Consider the following 26,456-nt stretch of genomic DNA (forward strand, 5'->3'; position numbering starts at 1 on the left):
ATAGATCCACACAGACACACATACACAGATACAGACACACACACAGATACACATACAGAGATACACAAAGACACACACACAGACACACCATACATACACACACACACATAGACAGATACACACACAGACACACACACATAGACAGATACACACACACACAAACACACCATACACATACACACACACAGATACACACACAGACACACACAAACACACCATACACATACACACACACACAGACAGATACACACACACAGACACAGACACACACACACATAGACACAGACACACACATGGTCATTTCCAAGTTTCTCTTGTACAGCTGGGACCGGGAACCACATAGGAAGATCCCCGATGATCATACATCCTGCTTTTGCAGGCTCTTTTGTGTGCGGATTAAAGCAGAGCAATCTCTCCATGATTTCCGGTGGAAACCGGCCTGCTTGGAAACTTTGGTTGTTGTTGCCAATCCCTGTTCTGGGAAGGCCGGACAAACAGTTTAATTTTAGCTCAGAGATGTGGAACCTTAGCTTAACTGACTCCATTTTGATTTTTAACCTTGTTTGAGCAGGAGGGAATGTCAAAGGTACAATGTCCTGCTGTAGCATGAATTCTAATTGTTCTTAATAATAAAAACCCGGAGTCAGATATAGGGGTTAATGCTGAAAGATCAGAGAAGCAGAGCAACCAGCCTCTAGCGATCTCTTACCTTTATCAATGCTCGACCAAAGGGGAGATCCTGTCTCTACGAATCCTCCCACTGCTGCTGTCTCTGTGAAATCTCAGACTGCATTTCAGACTGAATTCTCAGACTGCATCTGAGCACGTGTCTCCTCCTGCCTTAAATTTCTCTCTCTGCCCAGCCATATCACTCCTGTCTCCACCTCCCTAGTGCTGGGATTAAGGCATGGGATCCCAAGTGCTGGGATCACCTTTGTGTGAGCTCTGTTTCTCTTTTAGATAGACTCAATCTCGCGTAGCCCAGGGTGGCCTTGAACACACAGAGATCATCCACCTCCTTCTGTCTCACGATTAAAGGTGTAAGCCATCACTGCCTGACTTCTGTGGCTAACTAGTGGCTTAGCTCTGCATTCTGATCTTCAGGCAAGCTTTATTTCTTAGACCACGAACAAAATATCCCTACATCCTGCAATCGTGCCCTCTCCCCTCTACGTTCTCTAACGACCACTTGTTCCCCCACCGAGACCCACCCAGCAGCATCAGCACAGTTTTACTGTGTCAAATACATTGTACAGGGGCTGGAGAGATGGCTCAGTGGTTAAACGCACTCACTGCACTTCCAAAGGTCCTGAGTTCAATTCCCAGCACCCTCATGGCAGCTCACAACTGTCTGCTGCTGTCCTCTGGTCTGTACATGCAGGCAAAGTACTCATACACATAAAATACATAAATAAATAAATCTTAAAAAGAAAGAATGTTGTGCAGGGGCTAGGCTGTAGCTTAGTGGATAGAGCACTTGCCTAGCATGTACAAAACCACGGGTTCAATCCCCAGCACTGCATGAATTAGGTGTTGTGTCACATGTCCGTCACATCAGTCCTCAGGAGGATTGGAAGTTCAATGTTATCCTTGGCTACGTATGGAGGTCAAGGCCAACCTGGGCTACATAAAACAAAAAACCAACCAACCAAACAAACAAAACTCCCACAAGTTATAGCGGCTGGAGAGATGGCTCAGTGGTTAAGAGCACTGGCTGCTCTGGCAGAGGACCTAAGTTTGGCCTGGTCTACAGAGTGAGTTCCAGGACAGCCAAGGCTACATAGAAAAATTCTGTCTCAAAACACTAAAACCAAACAGGGGAATGGCAGGGGGTGTGTGGTGGTAATGGTGGCTCACACCTTTTTATTGTTTGTTTGTTTGTTGTTTTTAGAGACAGGGTTTCCCTGTAGCTTTGGAACCTGTCCTGGAACTCACTCTAAAGATCAGGCCTCAAACTCACAGAGAGTCCACCTGTCTCTGTCTCCTGAGTGCTGGGATTATAGGCGTACGCCACCATCTCCCGGCAATGGTGGCACACACCTTTGATCCTAGCACTTGGGAGGCAGAGGCAGGCGGATTTCTATGAGTTTGAGGCCAGCCTGGTCTACAGAGTGAGTTCCAGGACAGTCAGAGATATACAGAGAAACCCTGTCTCGAAAAAAACCAAAACAAAGAAACCGAAAAGAGTAGAACTGCTTTGAGCCACAGGCCGAGTCTCGGGTGAGCATGAACCTCTATTTCTGCCGTGGAAGTGCCCCAGATCTAGCCTTTCAAGTCCTAGATCTGTTTTACCTTCTAAGAAGGGACCGCCATCCTTGTTGTGTTTAAGTGATTTTATTTTATGTGCATTGGTGTTTTGCCTGCATGTATGTCTGTGTGAGGGCCACATCTTAGAATTACAGACAGTTGTGAGGTGCCAGGTGGCTGCTGGGATTCAAACCCAGGTCCTCTAGAAGAGCAGTCAGTGCTCTTAACCACTGAGCCGTCTCTCCAGCCCCCTTTGTTGTTGAGGCAAGGTCTCCATGTATCCCAGGATGTCCTGAAATCCACTATATCTCTACCACCCAAGTGCTGGGATTAAAGGTGCACACCACCACGCATGGCCTAACGACGAGGTTTTGCCTCTCTACCGCCCCACCATACAGTAGCTCTGCATTCTGCATTCTTTCCATTACAGTTGGTCATGCTGAATCAGAAAAATTTGAAATCTGAAATACTCCTGAACTCAGAACATGTCAGATTCCAAATTTTCAGATCAGAGATGTCCATTAAGTAAAGTTTATAAAAACAAACAAACAAACAAACAAAACAAAATAAACCCCCACAAATCCAAAAAACAAAAACAAAAAGCAAAAAAAACCCCAATTCTCCACGTGGGAAATAAGTCTAGTCCTAAATCTTTTGGGTGAGGGATACTCAGCCTGCAATACTGTTTGTTATTCTCTTTCTCTTATTTCCTTATTCTTTTTGTAGTGCTGAGTCTCTAACCCAGAGTCTTGTACATGCAAAACACACAGCCACTAAGACACATCCCAAACAGGCAGTGTTTTAATTATTTTGATGTATGCGTAATGATGCCTCCTCCTCCTCCTCCTCCTCCTCCTCCTCCTCCTCTCTCTCTCCTTCTCTCTCTCCTCCTCCTCTCCTCTCCTCTCCTCTCTTTCTCTCCCCTCTCCTCCTCTCCTCCCCTCCTCTCTCTCTCTCTCTCTCTCTCTCTCTCTCTGTCTCTCTCTCTCTTTCTCTCTGTGCGCATGTGCACATGGAGGACACAGGTTGACATTAACTATCTTTCTGGATCATCCCCCATCTTTCTGATTGACACAGGGTCTTCCAGACCCAGTAATCCACCCATCACTAGCACTGACGTCACAAATATATGCCACCTCTTTATGTAGGGCCAGGGGTCGAGCTCAGGTCCTCATGCTTGTGTAGAAAGACCTTTACTGACTGAGCCATCTCCCTAGCCCACTTTTGCAAATGCTTATTGAATACCTACTATATGTCCTACACTGTTATAGGTGTCAAAGATGCATCAACTCTCCAAGCCGAGCCTCATGGGTCCTCAGAGCTGTCCTCATGGGTTCATAGACATGTGCCACAGAAGGTTAGATAAACCTAAGGGTTCTGCATTGCCAAGAAGGTTCCCAGAAGAGGGAGGCCCTTGAAAAAGTCACATGTAAACAGACTCGAAGGACCTGAGAGTTGAGCCTAGGAGAAGAGTGGTCTGGATAGCAAACATAGCATGGGCAAAGGCCCTGAGGCAGCCAGAGAAGGGAGGTCTGTAGATTGGTGTGTGGGATTCAAGCACGAAAGGGAGCCAGGGCTGGATGACAACTCATGAGGGGCTGGGCCTAGAGGGATGAGGGACTGACTCTTTTTTTTTTTTTTTTTTTTTTGGTTTTTCGAAACAGGGTTTCTCTGTGACTTTGGAGCCTGTCCTGGAACTAGCTCTTATAGACCAGGCTGGTCTCGAACTCACAGAGATCCGCCTGTCTCAGCCTCCCGAGTGCTGGGATTAAAGGCGTGCGCCACCATCGCCCGGCGAGGGACTGACTCTTTTGGGGACTGCTGTTAGCTTTTTTTTTTTTTCTTCTATCCCTTTTTTAGAGATAGGATCTTGCTCTGTAACTCTGGCTGGCCTCAGAGTGGCAGCAATCCTCCTGCCTCTGCCTTCTGAGTGCCGACATTCCAGGTGTGGTCTGCCATACCAGACGATCTGGTGTTTGCTTGTGTGCTGCTAGCCTCCCCAGTCCCAGACTGCATGTGGCTGAAAGGCAGCAATGGGTCTTAAGCCACCGGCTTGTCATTTGTGGATCACTGTGCCTCAAGCTGCACACAGCCCTTCTCCTCCTAGGCCTCAGAAGTTCCCTCTGTTAGACAGGAGGATGTGTCTGGTTGGCTTGGGGCTCCCCTGCCACACAGTGAACTGGATCCCTCTGCCTGTCTCTGTCTCTAACTAGGGTGGGGGCAGGGGGATGTTAGGTTGCAATGCGTGTTTAGTGACAGCAGGAAACTTTCCCAGCTGCCTTTGCCCTTGGCCACAAACCCACATGCTCTGGAAATATCCACTGCCCCCCTCCCTCAGTCTCACGGTCCAATGACTTCCCTTCCCACTTCTTCATTCCAAGGCGTGGGTGGGGGAGGCCGTCACGGACCTGTTTCCCGGGCAGACAGCCTGGGGAAGGGGGTAGTATGCCAATCCTGCGCACGCCTTCCACCGCGGCTGCCTGTCCCTCATGGCGTCTTGCCCAGAGTTGTGCCCAGCCGTCACAAACCAGGCTTTGTGTCTAAAGACAAAGCACTTGCTCTCACCCCTCACCTGTGCCCAAGACCTGTCAGCCCTGCCCCAGCCGTGGCCTCAGATGCTGCCCTCTCCCTAGGAGGGGAGACTGACCCCTGGCAGGGGCAGGCCTGGCACTGGGTATGAAGAAGGCGGTGAACAGGGCAGGACTAAGTTGCTGAAGGTCAGGACACCATCCCAGATACTTGGGGACAGAGTTGACAATCAGTGGAAGGTCAAGGAAACACTCTGGCTCCTAGGGGCACTGACTTGTACCCATCAAGTGTGTTTTGAGTCAGCGTGCCAAGGGTGTGGGAGGTGGTATGAATCAGACATTGTCCCTGACATTTAGGCGATAAGGCTAGTGGGTGAAACACCACCAAACAAGCCATCAGGAAGCCAAGGTCATGAGTGTGGCCAGCAGGGCCTCGGGGGTGGGGGCACAATGATAACAAGGGACTCCACAGGCCTCCCTGCCTCCCCACCCCTCTGCTGGGCTTTTCAGCTTCTGGGTGCCAAATGGCAAGAGTTAGAAGAGAAAAACGTGGAAATATCAATTAACTGCTGATTTTTCTTTCTTTTTTTTCTTTTTCTTTTCTTCTGGTTTTTGTGATATGATTTCTCTGTAGCTTTGGAGCCTGTCCTGGAACTAGCTCTTGAAGACCAGGCTGGCCTTGAACTCACAGAGATCCGCAAGCCTCTGTCACCCGAGTGCTGGAATTAAAGGCGTGCACCACCACCGCCTGGCTTTTTTTTTCTCTTTCAAACAGGTTCTCGAGATACAGCCCAGGCTAGCCACAAACTGATAGTCACCCTGCTAAAAGATATTGTGTCAGACCCCTATAAATAAAAAAGAATGTGTGTGTGTGTGTGTGCGCGCGCGCGCGCGCGCATGCGCACGCGTGTGCGCGCACTCCCCTGTACAAGCATCAGGTGTCTGCTTGTGTTTTTCTCCCTCTTATTTTTCTTGAGACAAGCTCTTTTCATTGAGTCCAGAGCTCTTTGAGTCATTTAAACTGGGCTGGCCAATGAGTCCTCAGGACCCACCTATCTCCCCCTACACACCCTTCCCAGCACTGGGGTTCCAGGCAGGCTCAACTACAGCTGACTTTTTACATGGTTGCTGGGGATCCCCACTCCTGTTTGGGCAGTACGCCCTTTTCCGGTCGAGCCAGCTCCCAGCCTGGAAACTCCTTTTTAATAGCTGTATATTGTTCCATTGGCCTGGCCGCTGAACTCTTTGGCCCCACCCTTCAGAAGCCTTACTCAACTGCACCACAAGTAGCTGAAGCTGAAGACATGGTAACTGGATGGGGGTGCGGGTGGATAGAAAGGCTTCCCTTGGGCGGGCAGGACTTGATGGCAAAGGCAAAATCTGGGTGGAGGAAAAAGGTTTGTTTCTGTTTTGCTCACAATGTTGCCTGTAGCCTAGGCTGACCCAGAAGTTGTTACATAGCTGAGGTTATCCCTGAATTACAACCTCTGCCTCCAACTTGCTGAGGTTACAGACCTGTAGCTTTCACACCCAACTTGGGAAAAACCTTCAGGGTGAATTCAGGAGTCCCAGACCCAGTGATAGGCTGGAAAAGGGACTTCACATCATAAACAGTCAGAATCTCGACTCTAGGATCCCAACGCTGGGGCAGTTGAGGCAAGAGTACTGTGAGTTCAAGGTCAGCCTGGCCTTCATAGTGAGAGTCTATATCTCTAAACCAAACCCAAGCCCAATGTGTCGGCTGCCAGTTTCCGTGGAGTACGTTTCCCCTTCACCGTTTGATGTGGAAAGGTGGGCTTCCGAAGGTGGTTCAATCAGACCTCATGATCAAGGGAGTCCTCTGTGGTTCTACTGCCCTGCCTGCCTGGACCCTCATTGTGATGTTAGGGTAGGGATGCTCATCTCAGCATCTGTGAGTTCCCCAGGGCCCCGGCAGAGCATGTCACACTTCCAGGGTGAGGTGGGGGTGTCAGCCAGATCTGAGCAGTGAAGCCTTCAGGGGCAGTCGGATCTCTGATCTTGGGATCTCTGTCTGGATTAAAAGAGCCAACCCCAAACCCCAGATTCCCCGAGATCTACAATCCAGAACGAACACTTCCTTGTGCTAGTTGGAACACAGCAGCACTCCCTCCATCCCTGGAATTCTGGGCTGGGCCTGGCACTCTACCTGCCTGACCTCAGAGTGAAGCCAGGTGAGGCTTCCAGGCTCCTGAGTGAGCTGGGATTCTCCATGAGGACCCTTACTCCTAGTGGGTCCTTCCTGGGTACCAGGTGGGCTGAAACCTACACTTTCTCTATGCCCTCAAACCTCCAATGAGATGGGTGCTGTTAACAGGAAGACACGGAGGCACTGGGAGGGCAACTCACCCGTCTGAGAGCACCCATTGCTGGCATTCATAGCAAGACCCCTTTCCTAAACCTTGAGTGAGCACCTTCCCCACCTAAGGCTTTATAGAATTTCTTTTGTTGTTGTTTTTTTAGACAGGGTTTCTCAGTGTAGCCTTAGCTGTCTTGGAACTCGCTCTGTAGACCAGGCTGGCCTCAAACTCGCAGAGATCCACCTGCCTCTGCCTCCCAAGTGCTGGGATTAAAGGCATGTGCCACCATTGCCCGGAAAGACTTTATTTATTTATTTAGAGGCATAGCCCAAGCTGCCCTTGAATTCACCAAGTAGCCAAAGATGAGCTCACACTTCTAATCCTCTTGCCTGTCTTCCAAGGGCTGGTGTTAACAGCTGTGTGACATTGTGGGCTGGAGAAGAGGAATGCAGGGCTCGATGCACATACTAGGCAAGCATTCTACCAACTGACATTTTTTTTTTTAAGGATACAGTTTGTCTTTGTAACCCAGGCTAACCGGACTTCATGGTCCCTTTGCCTCAGCTTCCTGTGCTGGCATTGCAAGTGTGGGCTAGCATGCCTGGGCTTCACCTAAGTCTCTCTATGCCTGCTGTCTGCTGTCCGCAGCCGTCCATGCTAGACAACACAGAGAGCTGACAAGGACTGTGTGTTTGTCTTTGAGGCGATTGTGGGGTATACCGTGAACGCTTACAGTGTGCTTGGAATGTTTGGAACAGCTGGCCTCATACTGCCCTTGTAAGGGTACATGATTGGGTCTCATGCTTATCTGATGGCTTCCAGGGCCTCCTCTCTCTGTCCTGGCTGGTGGCTCCCAGTGAGTCACACACCCTCCCTCTTGTCTTTTCTTCTTTGGTCCCTGGATAGGGGTTGTCTAGCAGGACTCTAGCCCCCTGTTGGTTTTAGTTTAGTTTCTTAGAACAGGAGGTGGCTGGGGGGGGGGTCATGTAGAATATTTAGAGAGTGTGGCCACTGTTCCAGAGGACCTGGTGTCAAGGGGGTGGGTGACAGAGCTGACTCCTTGAAGACCTAGCTGGACCTGCAGCTCCCCCTGCGGGTCTGGAGTGGGGGCTTCCTGTTTAGCTTTGGAATATGGATTAATGATGGCTGTGTGACTGTTGGGCCATTATGTTATGGGAGTCAGGGTTTCATGAGGGTCCCTGAGGACTTGGATAACTTGTCTGGGGTCTCTGTAACTCCAGGGTTAAAGTATTCTAGGTAGAGGTGTCTTTTGCCCAGGTGTGTGTGTGTGTGGGGGGGGGGTACTGGGGAGCCACACTGGGCACACGGCAAGTTTTCTTCCTCCTTAGAGAAATTGGAGTGATTGCTGCAGATGGTGGCAGGTGGTGGCAGAAACAGGGAGGATGCTGCTGCTCTGGACTCTGCCCTGGGTCACCCCTGGCATCCCTCTGGGGGGTCTGGCTGCTTTGCTATTCCCAGCAACCCACTGGGAGAGAATCCTAGGGTGCCCATCCACTACCATCTGGGCTGGGTGCTGGTTGTGGGGTGAGACAGGGAGGGAATTCAGACCACTAGGCTGCCCTGCTCCTGAGGCTGGGTAGGTGCTCCCGGTGCTAGGCAGGTGCTCTCAGGGCCGGGCAGGTGCTCCCAGGGTTGAGCAGGTACTACAGGGACTGTGCAGATGCTCCTGGGGCTGGGCAGGTGTTCCCAGGGCTGGGCAGGTGCTCCAGGGGCTGGGCAGGTGCTCCCAGGGTTGAGCAGGTACTACAGGGACTGTGCAGATGCTCCCGGGGTTGGGTAGGCACTGCAGGGACTGGGCAGGTGCTCCCAGTCCTGCCAGTCTGGGCAGTGTCAGGTGACCTCATTCTGCACTCCCATGGTACCCGCCCCAAGACGGCCAGCTGCACAAGGCCCTTGCCAGCCTTTTAAAACACTCTCCAGTTAGGTAAGCCGCAGACTCCAGGAGGAAGGAAACAGCCGTGTCTACCCTGGGACAAGTCTCCTGTTCAACTGAACTCATTTAAAGTTTGCAAAAGCAGGAAGCATTTTGGGAACAGAGCAAAGAGGAAAAAGAGCTTTGTTTGGGGTGGAAGGGCATCCTGAAAGCCTTGCCAGGAGATGTGGCATTTAAGTCACACCTGGAGGAACAACAGTAACAATACTGAATACCTTGTGCCTACCCCTGCTCTGTCACCCGTATATGAGTATCTCACTTAATCCTCTCTAAACCCTGTGAATGAGACACGTGTCACCCTCACTGAACAGATGAGAAAACCAAACCAAGGTACAGAGAGGTTGAGTGACTCATCCAAGACCACACAGCTACCAAATTCACCAAATGGCAGAGTCAGAATTCAAACCCAGGAAGGAGACTTCTGGCAAGTGATCCCATCTCTCAGAACCCCAGTTTTTTGCTTTGTTTTGCCCCCCCCCCCCTTTTTTAGTTTAGTTTTGTTGTTGTTTTTAATCCACAGATGGAGGGCATACACGGCACAGAGTTGCTGAGGGCTCGGAACTGAGATAATCCCGACGAAAGGCTCAGGCCGTGCCTGGCACATGGTTAACTAGTTCGAGGATTGCAGATGGTTCTTATCGTGTCGCCCTGGCAGTGTTATCTCCGCGCCTCCCCTCCCCCTGCGGCCTCGCGGCTTCCTCCCCCGCAGTGGCAGCCGGTGACGTGAGAGCCTCCGCTGGCACTCTTCGGGTTTAATTGGAGCCCATGCAAGGGGTATGTTCGAGGCCCCTCCCTCCACTCGCATCAGACCCCCAGGGAGTGTGCGCCGCCTGCCGCCCAGCGCGGGTACTGTTCCGGGACCCCGAAGCTGGTGCTGGGTGGCAGGTGGCAGAGGTGGCAGAGGCATAGAGAGGTGCCGGGTTGGGGCCGGGTGGGAGACACCGGGATTCTTGGAGGGCCCGATGCCAGCTCAGTAGTAGCCCACCGCTCTGCCTGACTGCCCGCGGCCCCTACCCCCTGCCCCAAAGCTGCCTGGGGTCCCCAGCTGGGTGCAGCGGGCTGGGGTGCCAGCAGGGGGCGCTCGAGTGGGACTCACGGCGGGCGGGGCAGCTGCGGGAGGGGCGGGATCGGGAGGGACCTCCCAAGCTGCAGACACCAGGCTCAACCTGCCCGGAGGGAGCGCAGCACACGGCTACCTGTAGCTCGGGACGCATGTCCCCTCACGGGATCCAGCACTTCTCCCTGCCAGCCTCACATCCAGCCCAGTCACACCCCGGACCCGGACCCGTGGAAGCCTAGGGACAGCGCGCCGGGCCCGGAGCTGGTGATATGTAGGGTCACCTCCTGGTCCAGCCTTGGAACCTCGGCAGACTCCTTGCTTGGAAAGTTTGGGACTGTGCGCCATGGCCAAGAGCGGCTCGTTGAGTATTCGAGTGGTGGAGGGACGGGCACTGCCCGCCAAGGATGTGTGAGTCCCGGGGTGCCCACTGGGGTGCGTGGAAGGGTTGTGGGGGCCTCTGTCTAGGACCCACTGTTGGGGGTCCGCTCTCTCTGTCCTGTGAGAGGGGGGCACCCAGGCTTAGCAGGTGCCGCGCCCTGCTCCCCTGGGGAAGGAAGGTGTCTTTGTTCTAGGATGTCCCTAAGTAGGTTTTCCAGAGCCGGAGAAGGGACCTCTGGACGGGTCCTCTTAGAGCCGAGGAGGGGGGCCGGTGATCCCTTTCTTAGCTAGAGCAGGTGCTGGAGGTGGGGCTTCTCCGGACGACGGAGCCTGAGCCGGGCTCCCCAGAGATCATCAATAGAGCCCCAGAGACTGTGGTCCAGATGGACCCCAAGATTTTGCGTGCCTCAGAGGTGTTTAGGTTGCACTCTAACACGGAACCTCGAGTCCCCCAGTCTTTTACCTGCAAACCTATGGTGGGCTGTTTCGGGTCCCCAACTGATGGGGCTGGGGGCGCTGGGTTCCTCTGCCCCGTTCTTGGCTCTGCTTCTCCAGCGCTGAATCAGCAAGTGCTGACTCAGCAGAACGGGGTGGGTGGGGGAGCGGGTTCCCCCTCCTGCTTGGTCCAGAGCCAAAAGGGGCTCTGAAGGTGCCAGCACCTGAGACAGATTCTGCCATCCTTGGTAGGAGGCAGGCTGAGTGACCTTGAACCTGCCTTTTGCTGGCCCTGGTATCCCATCTGGGTAGTGTAGAACTGGAAGGAGATCAAACTGTTGCTTGATCCCGTGTCCAGCAGAAAAGGTGGAGGACACTGGCTAGGGGGTCAGCTGTGGAGAGGTGAGCAGACAGGGGACCCAGAGTTCTTCTTTGCTTGGGTGGAAGTCCCAACTACCCAAGTCGCAGAGTCTGCATCCCCTCCCTTTGATTTTAGGAACCTCCTTGTCCTCCAATACTGCAGCTGTATCCAGAAGGGAGCTGTTTAGAGTAATCTTAATGCCCTAGCTCCCTCATCCACTACCATAAATAAATACACACCTGAAGTAAATGCAGGGAGCGATGGCACCAGCGTGATCAACATGTCTCCGAGCGTTAGGGATTACAGAACCGTGGGGCAGGAATGGAGACCTGGCACTTGCTGGCTGGCTAAAGGGACCTGGCCAGAAACAGGACTCTTGCCTCACTGAACTCTGGTCCACCAGCTGTCCACCAGTCTTGGGAGAGAGTTATGAGCCACTGGCAGATGTTACCACGGGGCTAGCATACAGGCTCAAGGGTTCCCTGCTTCTTCTGGAAGGGGCTTTAGGTTTTCATTTTTGCATCTTACCCCCATTCCTACAGTTTTCTGGCCAAGGTAGCCCTGGGTTGAGCCATGCCCCAGAGCAAGGCTGAGGAGGTGTCACTGTGCCCCCACTGGACACCCTGCCTTAGTTTCTCTAGTGGGCAGCTCCCTTTTCCGAAACAGATCTTCTCAGAACGAGCTGGGGTCCCCTTGTCTGAGAGTGGGGTGTTAGCTGGGGTGTTGTCTCATTTCTCCTTCTAAAGGCAGAGGTCCTAGATTCAGCCTGACACTCAAGGTTAAGGGGGTGGCCAACTGTGCCCGTCATCACTGAGGGCTTACCATGCCCATGGGTCATGTTTAACACTTTGTGTGTGCCAACTGGTTTCTCTGTTTTACAAATGGAGAAACTGAGGACCAGAGAGGCAGCCGTGGCCATGAGATCACATGCATGAACACCAACAGCTTCCATGTATGAACCAAGCAGGGAAGTGATGGCTGAGGGTCATGAGGCCATGGGAGAGGCCGGGAGTCTGGAGAGACCAGGGCCTGGGAGAGGCCAGCCCTGCCTGCCACCCTGGCCCCTACCTGATAGGAGCCTGATAAGGCCATGTGCGTCATGGCCCAGAAGTAGATGTGTTGACCCTTACTCCCTCTAGGGACCTGGAGTTTGCCAGGTTTCTTGAGAAAGGTTGTATCTCCAAGCCTGCATGCTAACCGAGTACAGTCAGTCTGGGCCACATCTTCACTGGGGAAGCTGAAGAATGAGGTGGAGAAGTCTTGGAGGGAAGTTGAGGCATAGGGAACGACTCAGCCAGCCAGCCAAAGGCCCAGGTTGCAGCCAACATCCCTGTTCCCTGTGACTGAGTGGACAGGTGACCGGGAGAAGGCTGCTGGAGGAGCAGAGGGGACATGGCTAGGAGACCCGAGCTGAATTTACATCTGTACCATCCACCCCACCCTCCTCCAGAGCCTGCGCTCCGCACATCCATTTATCCTGAACCTTCCCTGCAGGAACAGCCTCAGACCTGTGGAGAAGTAGGTACAGCCAGCAACCCAAGGAGGTTACAGTTCAGGGGCTGTAGGAAGGGAGAGGCAGACACAAACACACAGGTAAACTGTGCAAGATGATTTAGGTCCAGAAAAGAAAGATCTGTCTCTCTCTCATCTATCTATCTATCTATCTATCTATCTATCTATCTATCTATCTATCTATCTATCTATCTATCTATCTATCTATCATCTCTGTCTGTCTGTCTGTCTATCTATCGTCTGTCTGTCTATCTATCTATCTATCTATCTATCATCTATCTATCTATCTATCTATCTATCTATCTATCTATCTATCTATCTATCTATCTATCTGAGCCATATTCTCACTTTCTAACCAGGCTGACCTTGAACTCCTGAGTTCAGGCAAATTTTCTGCCTCAGCCTCCAGGGAGCTGAGGAGGGTCATTTTAAACAGTGGCAGTGAGAGACAGCCTTTCCAAGAAGATGGCTTTGGGAGTGAGGCAATGGTGGCTACTATCATAAAGGGGAGGTGACCTGGGATTTACTGGTGACTCTTATTATAAAGGGGAGGTAGGCGGGGCTGCCTTTGATTGGCCTAGGGCCCAGGGTTTTGTGAGGGGGAAATAGCACTTGTCTTTTGGGATTTGCTTTTGTTTGTTTTTTCCTGCTGGGCATGGGACCCAGGGTTTGAACATGGTTGGCAAACACTTTACCACTGAGCCCTTCTTCAGCCCTACATCCATCTCTATGGGTTCAGTTTTGAGATCCTGGACCCTGGTGTATGCCTGCAAGTTCTTCCTGCTGGGGATGGGGGTCAGGGCAGGCTGAGGAGCACAGTGTTTAACTCAGAAGTTGGCATTAGGTCCTGTCTGTGTCAGGGAGCTCAGGGTAACCCATGATCCCTCCTCCACACCTCTCTTTGACCCTCTCCTGCCCCCTCTGCTGGGGGGGGTGGCTGGGTGAGTATTAATGTCTGTTGGAGTCATAGTAACGAAACCAAAGTCCTAGAGCAGGATGGACATGCAGGCTTATACTGCCTGTGGGTGGCAGGTGACTGGTCCGGGCAGCAACGATACAACCTGATGGTACTCCCTAAGGGCTTGCCTTTTTGTAGGAGTTGCTGTGTGATCTAGTGTAAGTCCCCTTCCCTCTCTGGGCCTCACCCTGCCTAGCATTTAGGCTCCCAACAGAGTTGCCCCTTCCAACAGCTTCCTTGACCCCCTTTTCCCACAGGTCTGGGAGCAGTGACCCCTATTGCCTGGTGAAAGTCGATGACGAGGTTGTGGCCAGGTGCGTAGTCAACACGGGGTGGGGTCAGGAGGGGTTGTCTTTCAGGCTTCAAGGAGGCTACATTAGCCCTGGCCTCTTGGGTAAAACCCTGAGGCCCGTGTCAACCGGCCAATATCCTCTGTCTGGGGACCCGTGATATCTTTGGCTCCCTGGGGCTGACTCAGTCACCACCAAAGACCTGTTGGCGGGGGGAGTGTGGGCATCTCATGCTTGGCTAGTTTGGCTGACTCCAGGCCTCTGGGTGCTGCGGGTGTCTGCGTGTGTCGTATTCACACCAATGTTCAAGTGGGAATGTGTGTGTGTGTGTGTGTGTGTGTGCACGTGTGCATACCAGCCTGCCCATCTGGGGTGCCACAGAACTGGTGTGAATGCTTTTGACCACGTGTGAGCGTCTGTGTGGGTGTACAAGTCCACAGGACTCCCGTGCATACCAGAGATGTGTGTGTGTGTGTGTGTGTGTGTGTCTCAGGTGTGAGTCCAAAGGAGGGTGTGTGGATATCTGTGGGCGCTGAGTCCTGATGGGATATCAGCTGAGCTGGGCTTCTCTTCCCCCTCAGGTCAAGGGACAGCTCTCAGCCCCTGTAGACCTGAGGGGGTGGTGGGCGGGTGGCTGAAGCCTTGGTTTCTATGGAGACGACAAGATTCAGGATGCTCCTGGCACTAGTTCTGGTCCAGATGGACTGGGAACTGGGGGCGGGGAGCCCCTAGGAAGGCTGACCCCTCCCATGGCTCCCTCTGTGTTTGCCCTGGTAGAAGATACTAACCCCCAAGCCCTGGACTGGCTTTCTGTACGCCTCCAAGGCAGCTCTTCTCCCTTCTCTGGGCTGTACGGGACCAACAGAAGGAAGCAAGCTTTGCATGCTGGGCTTGGCTGGGACTTCACTGGGCAGTGTAAAGTCTTTGTTTCTGGGAGCAGCCACGGTGGGGGCCCTGTCAAGGTGCCAGACCCAGGTGTGGGACATATGTACGTGTGTCTGTGTCCAGCTTTGACTTGACCCTAGTGTCCCCTAACTTTCTGGGTGCCGTGAAGCCCCGAGTGTTCTGACTGGCCCTGATCACGCTTGCCTCAGGGCCTTTACACATGTGGTTCCAGCCATCTGGGATGCTCGTCTTCCCTGCCCAGTTCTCTTTCACCTGATTAATTTGCCTGGGGCGCCCTGCACTCTTCCCAGGCATCACTGAGTTCACCCCATCACAGATGATGTCTGCAGTTTGGGTAGCGGGTAGGGAGGGAACACATGAATGTAGCACTAGGTATTGGTGACTGGTGGGTTCTGTGTTGCTATGTAAGCATGTCTTTGTGTCTATCTGGGATACTGTGTCTATATTTACAAACAGGTTTCTAGATGTTCCTGAGGTTGCTCGTGTGTATCTGTGTCTGTGTGGACGTGTGACTTACTGTGTCTCTGGCTTCCTTGGCCTGTCTAGGTGTGTTTCTCTGATTGTATGTGTGTATATGTTTCCATGGGTCTCTCTGTGTGGGCTTTGGTCTACTCGTGAACCTCTTCAGTTGTGTCTTGGGGACATGCCTATGTGCATGTGTGCCTGCATGCATGCATGCACGTTTAGACTCCCTGCAGCCGTACCTGCATTTGTTTGCATCTCTGGCACGTGTGCACATTGGGTCTGGGTGTGCTTCTCTGTCTGAGCTCATGGGTCTGAGTGAACTTGCTGTATTCCTGGGATGGGGGTGTGTGTAGATTCTAGGAGCGTGTGCACGGCTATGTCTGTCATGTTTGTGTGTGTGTGTGTGCCTCTAACTTTGTTTGTGGGGATCCCCAGGTCACCCACTGTATGAGGCGCTAGCCCAACACCCCTCTTGCAGGACAGCTACCGTTTGGAGGAGCCTGAGCCCCTTTTGGGGGGAGGAGTACACTGTGCACCTGCCGTTGGACTTCCATCACCTGGCCTTCTACGTGCTGGATGAGGACACTGTTGGGTGTGTGGTGGGTGGGTGGGGTGTGCACGGGGATCCCAAGTCACACGCCAATCTACACACCAAGAAGAAATGTGCTGCCTCCAACCCCCGACACTTGTCCCCACGGCTCTACGGGAGAGTGCTGGCCCTGGTCTGACCTTCTCCTACCACCTTCCCACAGACACGACGACACCATTGGGAAGATCTCCCTGAGCAAGGAGGCCATCACAGCTGACCCTCGAGGTGAGCAGATCCTGACTGGAGGGAGAGAAAAAGATGATCTGACCTATAGGGGCCTTGCAAGGGCTGAGGGAGTGGGGCTGAGGGAGTGGCCTCAGAGCCTGAAGGGGGAAGATTCCCCCTCCTTTTTTCATTTTTTTTTTTTTTCAAGACAGAGTTCCTCTGTGTAGCAGCTCTGGTTGCCATGGAACTTGCTTTGTAGACCAGGCTGGCATTGAACTCACAGAGATCCGCCTACCTTTGCCTCCCAAGTGCTGGGATTAAAGGCATGCGCCACCGCTGCCTGGTGGATGTGTCTTTTGTATCCTGTCTCTTTAATTTGTAGTTCAGTTCATTTATGGAGCAGCTGATTCGTTTTCTCAGACCTGGGGTCCAGCAGCTTCAGTTTTGTCTTTTTGAGACAGTCTCTCTCAATCAAGCCCTAGATAGTCTCCAAGCTGTGACTCCCATTCCTCATGTAGGTGTTCCGATGCGCACTCTCATGCTAGCTGCGGCCAGTCTCCTCATGTCCTCCCAGACACTTTATTTCACGCTGCACGCTTGCGATGAACCAGGCTCGCAAATGCTCTGCCTCTAAGCTGCACCCCATCCCTACAGTGCTTTTATTTACATGAAAAGTAAGAAGAGCCGGGCGGTGGTGGCGCATGCCTTTAATCCCAGCACTTGGGAGGCAGAGGCAGGTGGATCTCTGTGAGTTCGAGACCAGCATGGTCTACAAGAGCTCGTTCCAGGACAGGCTCCAAAGTCACAGAGAAACCCTGTTTCGAAAACCCAAAAAAAAAAAAAAAAAAAAAAAAAAAGAAGAAGAAAGAAAGAAGAATAGTAGGGCCTGCCCCACACCCACACTATGAGTGTGTGCCGAGCCCTCCTCTGAGGTGGGGACCTTTATTCCCTTAAGTTTGTCCTGTGTCAGTGCTGAGGGCCACAGGGTTCAGTGGTTTGCTTGTAGTCACAAAGGTTTTGTGACAGCCAGGATGTGGGATTAAGGTTGTTTGGGTCCAGGGTTTGAGTTTACCATGTTGCACTCTGTGTGTGTGTGTGTGTGTGTGTGTGAGAGAGAGAGAGAGAGAGAGAGAGAGAGAGAGAGAGTGAGAGAGAGAGAGTGAGTGCTTGTGATCATGGGTTTTCTCAGCCCACATGGTAGCCTGTTACACTCGTTTTTCCTTAGTTGCCTTTTTTCCACCTCATCGTGTATTTGTAAATTTGGATTTATTTTTATTTTATATGCACGAGCATTTTGCATGCTTGTCTGCAAGTGCACGAGGGCACTGGATCCCCTGGAATTGGAGTTACAGAAGGCTGTGAGTCACCACGTGGGTGCTGGGAACCGAACCGGGACCTTCTGGAAGAGCAGAGGACGTGAGCTGTCTCTCCAGCCCCCTTCACTGTGTACTTTGAGACAAGGTAGTCCAGGCTGGCGGTAATGCCTGACAGTCCAGTCTCAGCCTCCCAGTATCGGACTGGCAGGCATGTGCCGCTGTCCCTAGCAGCCAGAGTGTTCCTTTTAGACCTTTCGGACTTCAGTGCTCCTGAGTTCTGCAATCACTGCATTCTGCTGTAATGTCCCATCGTGCCCTTCGCTGGTTCCCTGGTGAAGCATCTGGGGTGTGGGCAGTGTGTTCCCAGCTCAAGCAGTTGCAGTGTACTGTACTTATTCATGATGCCACACGTTCAGGGCCCCGCCAGGCAGAGAAACTCCTGGAAGTTTATGCAGTGAATCAAACCATACATTCTTGCATGTATTCTTTTTATTACATCACAGATCCCATAAGTTTCCAGAGCCAAAAGAAAGGGCGCCTGTGGGTGCTGGGCCGGGGAGACACTGTCCTCATCTTGGTGGGGTGGAGAGAGACCACATACACATCTTACCACCGGGAATGCCAGCAAGGAGGGTGATGGTGATAAAAGTGACTTTCCCAAGCTGGATTTGGTGGGGCATGCTTGTCATCACAGCATTCATGAGGCTAGCCTGGGCTACAGAGTGAGACTTCACTTGTACATCATCATCATCATCAGTGCTGGGATCAAACCAATCGCTCCATCACTGAGTGCCAACTGCATGTTTGCTAGTTATTGCATTAGAGCTGCAGGGGCTGCAGAGATGGTTTAGCAATGAAGAGCGAGCATTGTTCTTCTAGAAGTGAGAGGTCAGTGCTCAGCACCCACGTGTGGCTCAGAAGGGTCTGTAATTCCAGTGTCAGAGATTCTGATTCTGGGCTTTCTTCTGGCGGGTGTTTGTTTGTGCGTTTGGGACAGGGTCTCACAGTATAGCCCTGGCTGGAATTCAGGACTTTTCTTTTCCTGTGACTCTGATAGAGGCGGCTTGAGGGAGGGAGTTCAGAGTTCATCGTGGCAGGGAAATCGAGGCATCAGGAGCTGAGGGAGCTGGTCAGGAAGCAGAGAGGAATGACATCTGGGGCTCCTCTCGATTTCATCTTGTAGGGGCCAGGGTTCCAGCCTAGGGAATGGTTCTGCCCATGTTGCGATGGTACACCAGTTAAGTAATCAAGAAAATCCCCCATGGGTGTCCTCAGGGGCTAACCTTGATCCAGCCAATCCTTCCCAGGTGTGCCTGGAGGGCTATCTTCCAGGTGATTTTAGAGTCTGTCAAATTTGTAACACTAGCCACAGTTACAAGTGCTTTGAAAAGTCAGATGTTTGAAGACATAAAAGGGCAAGAGAAGGTTAAAGCATAGAGCCAGGCATGGTGGCCTTGGTGCTGGCCCCTGGTTGTACTCAGGAGGTGGAGGTGGGAGGAACAGGAGTTCTGGTCTAGCCTGGGATACGTAATGAGACCCTGTATGGAAACAAAACAAGAGAGAAACAAAGAGGAAGGAATGATGTTTGCCAAGAGAGATTGGGCTGCATTGGGTCCAGAAGTCAATAAGCAATACATATAAAATGTGACAGAAGGTGTGTGTGTGTGTGTGTGTGTGTGTGCTTCAGTTTCCTCCTCTGACAGAGGGCTGATCGCAGACCGAACCTGAGGTCCCGCATGAGAAGCTGCCCTGTCGTGCATGGTTGTTATCAGTGGCAGTTCTGAGCTGACACAAAGCCTGCTTCCTAAACACCGCGTGTGCTCTGCAGGGATTGACAGCTGGATCAACCTGAGCCGAGTGGATCCAGACGCCGAGGTACAGGGCGAGGTCTACCTGGCTGTGCAGCTGCTGGAAGACGCTCGGGGTCGATGCCTCCGCTGCCACGTGAGACAGGCCAGGTATTCTTGCTCTGGGGGAGGAGAGGGAGGCTCTGAAAATGAGCAAGGAGGCTAGGGATGTGGCTTGCCTGGTGCGCACAGGCCCTGGATTCTATCTGCAGCACCACATAAACTGTGCACGGTGGTTCACATGTCTAATCCCAGCACTTGGGTCGGAAGCAGATAGATTTCTGTGAGTTCAACAGTCTCTCTATGTAGACCAGGATGGCTTTGAACTCACAGAGATTCTCCTGCCTCTGCCTCTCAAATGCTGGAATTAAATGCTTTGGCCACTACAGTTGTCAAAAACAAGATCTTAACCCAGGGGTAGATGAGTGTGTGTGGAGACAGATGAGTGTGTGTGGGTAGATGAGTGTGTGTGTGGGTAGATGAGTGTGTGTGGAGACAGATGAGTGTGTGTGGGTAGATGAGTGTGTGTGGGTAGATGAGTGTGTGTGTGGGTAGATGAGTGTGTGTGGGCAGATGAGTGTGTGTGGGCAGATGAGTGTGTGTGGGTAGATGAGTGTGTGTGGGTAGATGAGTGTGTGTGGAGACAGATGAGTGTGTGTGTGGGTAGATGAGTGTGTGTGGGTAGATGAGTGTGTGTGGGTAGATGAGTGTGTGTGGGTAGATGAGTGTGTGTGGGTAGATGAGTGTGTGTGGGTAGATGAGTGTGTGTGGGTAGATGAGTGTGTGTGGGTAGATGAGTGTGTGGGTAGATGAGTGTGTGTGGGTAGATGAGTGTGTGTGGGTAGATGAGTGTGTGTGGGTAGATGAGTGTGTGTGGGTAGATGAGTGTGTGTGGGTAGATGAGTGTGTGGGTAGATGAGTGTGTGTGGGTAGATGAGTGTGTGTGGGTAGATGAATGTGTGTGGGTAGATGAGTGTGTGTGGGTAGATGAGTGTGTGTGGGTAGATGAGTGTGTGTGGGTAGATGAGTGTGTGTGGGTAGATGAGTGTGTGTGGGTAGATGAGTGTGTGTGGGTAGATGAGTGTGTGTGGGTAGATGAGTATGTGTGGGTAGATGAGTGTGTGTGGGTAGATGAGTATGTGTGGGTAGATGAGTGTGTGTGGGTAGATGAGTGTGTGTGTGGGTAGATGAGTGTGTGTGTGGGTAGATGAGTGTGTGTGGGGGTAAATCACTTGCCACTCAAGCTTGATGACCTGAGTTTGATCCCTGGAACCCATAGTGGAATGAGAAAACCAACTCTTGAAAATTGTCTGTGACCCCCACAGATGTACATAAACACGCACTCACACGCACACAAATGCATACAGTTAAACAAACAGACACATACATTGTCACAGACACACACAGTCACAGACAGACAAACACAGACACACATACAGCCACAGACACACACACAGATACATACACACACCATACATACAAAGACACCGGTACTTCTTGGCCCCATGAAGGCCGGCGAGATGGATCTAGGAGTCTAGGAGGATGACTTCAGGCAGTGTCTCCAAGGGGGGCACAATAAACCTCGTGGCCTGAGGCTGGTGACCTACCAACTTTGCTTGTACAACTGACCAAGAACCTCACTTTTACAGAACATCCCAGGGTCAATTCTTATTCAATTCTTATTGGCTCAACCTGGGGTCACACTGGGGTCTTACGGGATGAGAGGAGGGGTGATGGAGGAGAGCCTGAAGGAAGTCAACAGACACAGGACCCGTAAAACCCAGAGGCAGCCTCGTCCATCCGTCTTCCCTCTGCCTCTCTCCCTCTGTCTCCAGCCCCCTTCAGCTCCTCAGCCCCCCTCACATCCTTCAGCTTCGCTATCCTCTTCTTCCTCTCGACATCCTGCCTTTCTGTCCCCCGCCTCCCTCCTTCCCTCCGACAACCTTCACTCTTAGGTTCTGCCCACACATATTAAGGACAATCCGTGTTTCTAGCTTGCTGTGTGACCATAAGACCCTTTCTTGCTCTCTCTGAACTTCTCCTGACAGTTCTGGATTCAGATCTCAGCCTTGGCCCCAGCTGGATATGGGAGAAGCATGGATGAGGAATGGCCCAAGAAGGAAGGGAACCAGAAAACAGATTGTGTTCAGGGGTCTGAGCTCAGCTTTTCTGCCCATGACCCCCTCCCCAGACACTAGGCTGTACAGGATCCTTGCACGCAGGAGAGGGACCGATTGCTGTCGCTTAGCAACTGTGTTGGTTCCTAGGAAACCAAAGGCTTTGGATGCCCAACAAGGCTGGGAAGCAAGCGGGAGGAAGAAACAGCCCCTGGTGGTGGTGGGGTGTTCCTGGATTTGGGGGCCCGCTAGAAGGGGGGTGGGGAAGCTGACTCAGGTGAGGCTTCGAGTTGTCATGGTAACCACAGGCAGGATGTCTGTATCTCCTGCTTTTTCTTTGTTCCCAAGCAAGGTGTGGGCATGTGTGTTTGTTGAATGAATAAGTGAGCTGAGCCAAGTGCTACACTAAGTAACTTTTCTGTGTCATCTCATTGGACCCTTGGCCCTGTGAACTTGGCCTGTTATTGTCCTTTTCTGGACTAAGCCTCAGGAAGGGGAGGGGACTTTTTCTAATGCCACCCAGCAGGGTCGGGTTTTGAATTCATGCCTGTAGCTTCCCATGTAGGGCATCTGGGGAGATTGAGGCATTCTTTCATTTCCATTGTCCTTGCTAAGTGTCGTGATACAGTCTGATCTTTCTGTACCTCAGTTTCCCCTCATGGAAATCAGGGGTAATCGGGAAATCTTCTGCTTCCCATGAGTTTTGTGTTTAGAAACTGCCGGGTTTGCATGGGTGCAGTGATGGACCTGACCTGGGCCCCTGTGATGGACAGGCTTGTTGCCCTGGTAACAGAACCTTGCCATTAGAATGATCTAGTATGAACTCTCTTTCCTAGGCCTGCCTCAGGTCTGGGTCCTTGAGGGCCTGTAACCACATACTCCTTCTCTTCCTCTGTCGGCAGGGACCTGGCCCCCCGGGACATCTCCGGCACGTCAGACCCATTCGCGCGTGTGTTTTGGGGCAGTCATAGTCTGGAAACCTCGGTGAGCAGACAGGCAGAAGTGTGGCACCCCTCAGTGGGTGGAGTCAGTCACCTCTGCCGCTCACAGCCCTCTGCGCCCTCAGACAATCAAGAAGACCCGCTTCCCACACTGGGATGAGGTGCTGGAGCTGCGGGAGACGCGGGGGACCCCTTCCCCACTGCGAGTGGAGCTCTGGGATTGGGACATGGTGGGCAAGAACGACTTCCTGGGCATGGTGAGTTTCCCCCCACTAATAAGTGCTCTCTGTGGCTCCCCATTGCCTCCCGTGAGCAGACAGGTAAGATTGGGGCCTGAGGGTGGGCGTTCAAGCTGTCGCAAGGGCCATTGGCCAGCCTGCGTAGTGGAGTCTCTATCTTCATGAGACAGGCAAGAAAACAGGCTGTGAAGGAGGCAAGGACCTCTCTGAGGTCACGGGGTAGGCCCACGGCTCCTGGGTATGCTGGTGCCTGTCATCTGCATTGACCTAAGCGTCACCACCCTGTGAGGCTGACAGTCATGATCCTCCAATGCACATGACATCTGGAACAGTGGAAGTGGGTTTTCTGAAGCCCTGTGGCTTTTAGCTCTTCTCTGGGAACACGGCCCCGGGCTCGTCTGAGGCTGTGGCTACGGCAGTGGCACTGTGTTCACCGTGTGACCCAGGGCGAGCCGTCTCTCCAAGCCTTAGCTTTGTCCCCTCTCTCTTTTACACAGGGTTTCTCTGTCTATCCCTGGCTATCCTGGAACTCACACTATAGACCAGGCTGGCCTTGAACTCCCAGAGCTCTGCTTGCGCCCTGCCTCCCGAGTGCTGGGATTAAAGGCGTGCACCACTGCCGCCCGGCGCCTTAACTTTTCTCAGTTGTAAATTAAGTGTGCTCTGGAGGCCCTAAGTGCCCTGGCTTGAGAGAGAGGAAGAACTGGACCCTGGCTGACCACATGGCATCTGTGGATAGCAGGCCAAACTCTCCCTCCAGGGCTGGGTGGGCCCTGCATCAGGCAGGACAGGGCCCCCAGCTGAGGTCTCTGTGTCCCCCACAGGTGGAGTTCACCCCACAGACCCTTCAACAGAAGCCACCCAACGGCTGGTTCCGCCTCCTGCCCTTTCCTAGAGCTGAGGATTCTGGGTAAATGTGGGTGCCTAGGGAGGGGTACCACCTCAGCAGGTTATCCTGGGTGCTGGCACCAGCCCACCCTGTCCCTTTGGCCCTGGTCACATGTCCCTGGGGTGTTTTTGCCTGCCCACACAGCACCCCTTGGCCCAGTCAGCTGACCATAGACAGGCTCCCATAACCAGTGTAAGAATGTTGGGCTCCCTTACACCTGCCTTCCTGGCCACACTCCTTTCTTTATGATGTAGTGTCAGGAACTGATCCCAGGGTCTTGGCTGTGCTAGGCAAGAGCTCTAACGCCGTCCTGAGTAGCTACCGCTGTCTGTGCACACGTGTGCTGTGCACACAGACCACAGAGCGCCCTGGCCACACCAGTCTTTTCCTGGTTGTTCCCGTCCACACTGTTCACATAACTGACTGCACTGCTTGTGTCCACGAGACCCACATCTTACTGCCCTGCCTACACCTGCTGTTCTGCCTGTCCTGTGTGAGCGTTTGTGCACCCGGTCATGGCCTCGACTGTGGCTTTTCCACACACAGTCTGGGGCCTCTTTCTCCCTATCCACACCAGAAGAGGGCACCAGATCTCATCATAGACGGTTATGAGCCACCATGTGGTTGCTGGGAACTGAACTCAGGACCTCTGGGAGAGCAGCCAGTGCTCTTAACCTCTGAGCCATCTCTCCAGCCCCCTCCCTATCCACTTTTGTCCCCACTGCCCTCCTCTGCCCTTACCCTGTGTCCCTTGCCCCTCCCATGCTCATGTCTCCTGCTTTGGACTAGCCTGCTTTGGGCTAGCCTGCATTCACGTCTCCTTATCTACGGTCTGCTCCGTGTAGGGGAAGCCTGGGCGCCCTGCGGTTGAAGGTGCGCCTCACTGAGGACCGCGTCCTGCCTTCCCAGTGCTACCAGCCTCTCATGGATCTGCTTCTGGAGTCGGTACAGGGGCCGGCCGAGGTGGGTATGGTGGCAGGTGCCGCCACCTGGGTTACTGGGTCCAAGGTGTAGCTGCCCGCCTGCAGAACCAGGGCCAGCTCGTCTGCTTTGGGGCCTCAGGTCACCTGTTGGCTCTCCTGTCCCTGCTCAGGAGGACACCACCAGCCCCCTGGCTGTGCTGGAGGAACTGGCCTCTGGGGACTGTCGTCAAGACCTTGCCACCAAGCTGGTGAAGCTCTTCCTGGGTCGGGGCCTGGCCGGGTCCTTTCTAGACTACCTCACAAGGCGTGAGGTGGCTCGGACTAGTGAGTTTCCCACACAAACGCTCTTCCCCCAAGGATGGGTCTGCAGAGGATCTCCAGGGAGAAGTGAGATCCCTTAGAGGATGTTTATATGTTGGGGTATCTATGCCGTGAACCTGGGAGGGTGCTGTGTGGCCTCAGGCAGCTTGACAAACCACTCTGGGCCTCTGGGCCATGAATAGAGTTGACGTTTTGGGTTCTCCCTGATTCTTGAGGCTGAAAGAATCGTATCTCCACTTTGAGTGAGTGGGGTGAACTGGGTTCAGCCCCCACCCCACACCAGCAAACGCACCCCCTGTCCTCCTAGATGACCCCAACACCCTCTTCCGTTCTAACTCCTTGGCATCCAAGTCGATGGAACAGTTCATGAAGGTGAGTGGGAGCTGGCGTCGGGGTGCATGTGGCTTCCTCCCCCTGCTCACTCGGTCCCCAAAGCCTGCTGGCCTCAAGTGGCCCTAGATGGCTGAGCTGGGTGCTGGTGGCAGGTGTCTGGCTTCAGCCCTGGGCGGCACCCTTGGACACGACTGGCCTGGCTCTGAAATCTCCCTGCACACCCCCTGCCCCAGCCCAGGGCACTTTCTGCCACCCTTAGCCACTTCGTGTGGCCCCTGCCCCCAGCTCGTGGGCATGCGCTACCTGCACGAGGTCCTGAGGCCGGTGATCAGCCGTGTCTTCGAGGAGAAGAAATATATGGAATTGGACCCTTGCAAGATGGACCTGAACCGCTCCCGGTGAGCGAAGTGGGGGTGCTTCAGGCTTCCAGATGTCCCTTATCATTTGCAGCTGCCTGGGGCTGCTCTGTGCTGGCTGCCGCCTGCCTAGGGACACATGTGTGTACTGTAGCAGCCCAGGCTGCACTGGCCAAATGCTGCCTCTGCCTCTACCACACCCTGTGATTTGGGAGTGTTGGGAACACTTAAGGGTTTTGGAAGTGACGTACAGAACAGGGGAATGCTGGGAGATGATGGAGACCCACATGAGGTCATCTGCAGAATGGATCCTGGGAACTTTCTGTGAGATTGGAGGCAAGCTAGGCTATGACTAAAAGCCACTCCACCCCTCCATGGACTCCTCCTCCTTTCTTTCCAGAATCTTCTCTGCCAAAGTCAGGGGGCTGGCTTCCATGAAACCCTTAGAGCTAGATGCAGGCCATCTGTTAGGACCCACACCTCTTGACCACCTCAGACGCAGGCTTCAGCACTCTCTTTACTGAACCTCAGTGAGGGGAGGTTCCTGCCCAAGGTTACACAACTGGGAAACTGTAAAGTGGGAATTTGAACCCAGGCCCCAAACCGGACAGGGTGACGACTGGGAAACTCCCAGGGTATAGCTGAAGACCACTGGAGACTCAGTGGCACTTAAGGGCGATGGGACATTGAGAACCTGGGTGGGGTAGAATTGCAGACAGATAGTGGAGTTGGTCCTGACTTCTAATCTCCGGTCTGCCACCTGCTTGCAAAGTCATATTGATGGGCCTCAGTTTCCATGCCTGTTAAATGGGAGGCGTAGACACTCAACTTGTGAATTACCATTAGGACCACGTGGGGCAATGCCAGGGGCCATGATTGGATACAGGGACTGAGAACTTCTGGCTTGAGGGCTCCAAGGCGGTAGGGATTGCATGTGCCAAGGCATCGGACATGGCCAAGCTGAAGACACCCAGAGCTACAGCATGTGGTTATGAAGTGAGAGGGGGT

At 53.0% G+C, this 26,456-nt stretch overlaps 1 protein-coding gene across 4 annotated transcripts in view; it reads left to right on the forward strand.

The window, feature by feature from the left end:
* The first annotated feature begins 10,186 nt into the window (after window positions 1–10,186).
* Rasal1 (RAS protein activator like 1) overlaps window positions 10,187–26,456 on the forward strand; it is a 29,803-nt gene continuing 13,533 nt past the window's right edge. The window contains exons 1-12 of one of the 4 annotated variants that reach the window (XM_057764074.1): window positions 10,187–10,515; window positions 14,009–14,065; window positions 15,891–16,004; window positions 16,165–16,226; window positions 19,311–19,440; window positions 22,349–22,430; window positions 22,513–22,644; window positions 23,451–23,536; window positions 24,361–24,478; window positions 24,609–24,762; window positions 25,067–25,131; window positions 25,378–25,490. In XM_057764074.1, coding sequence (XP_057620057.1) covers window positions 10,451–10,515; window positions 14,009–14,065; window positions 15,891–16,004; window positions 16,165–16,226; window positions 19,311–19,440; window positions 22,349–22,430; window positions 22,513–22,644; window positions 23,451–23,536; window positions 24,361–24,478; window positions 24,609–24,762; window positions 25,067–25,131; window positions 25,378–25,490 — 1,178 coding nt within the window. In that variant the 5' untranslated portion in view covers window positions 10,187–10,450. Of the gene's footprint in view, window positions 10,516–14,008; window positions 14,066–15,847; window positions 16,005–16,164; window positions 16,227–19,310; window positions 19,441–22,348; window positions 22,431–22,512; window positions 22,645–23,450; window positions 23,537–24,360; window positions 24,479–24,608; window positions 24,763–25,066; window positions 25,132–25,377; window positions 25,491–26,456 lie in introns of those variants that run through there. The other 3 variants (XM_057764075.1, XM_057764076.1, XM_057764077.1) reach the window with 3 other exon arrangements.

The sequence above is a fragment of the Chionomys nivalis genome, chromosome 3 (genome assembly GCF_950005125.1).
Source record: "Chionomys nivalis chromosome 3, mChiNiv1.1, whole genome shotgun sequence".
Taxonomy (NCBI): Eukaryota; Metazoa; Chordata; class Mammalia; order Rodentia; family Cricetidae; genus Chionomys; species Chionomys nivalis.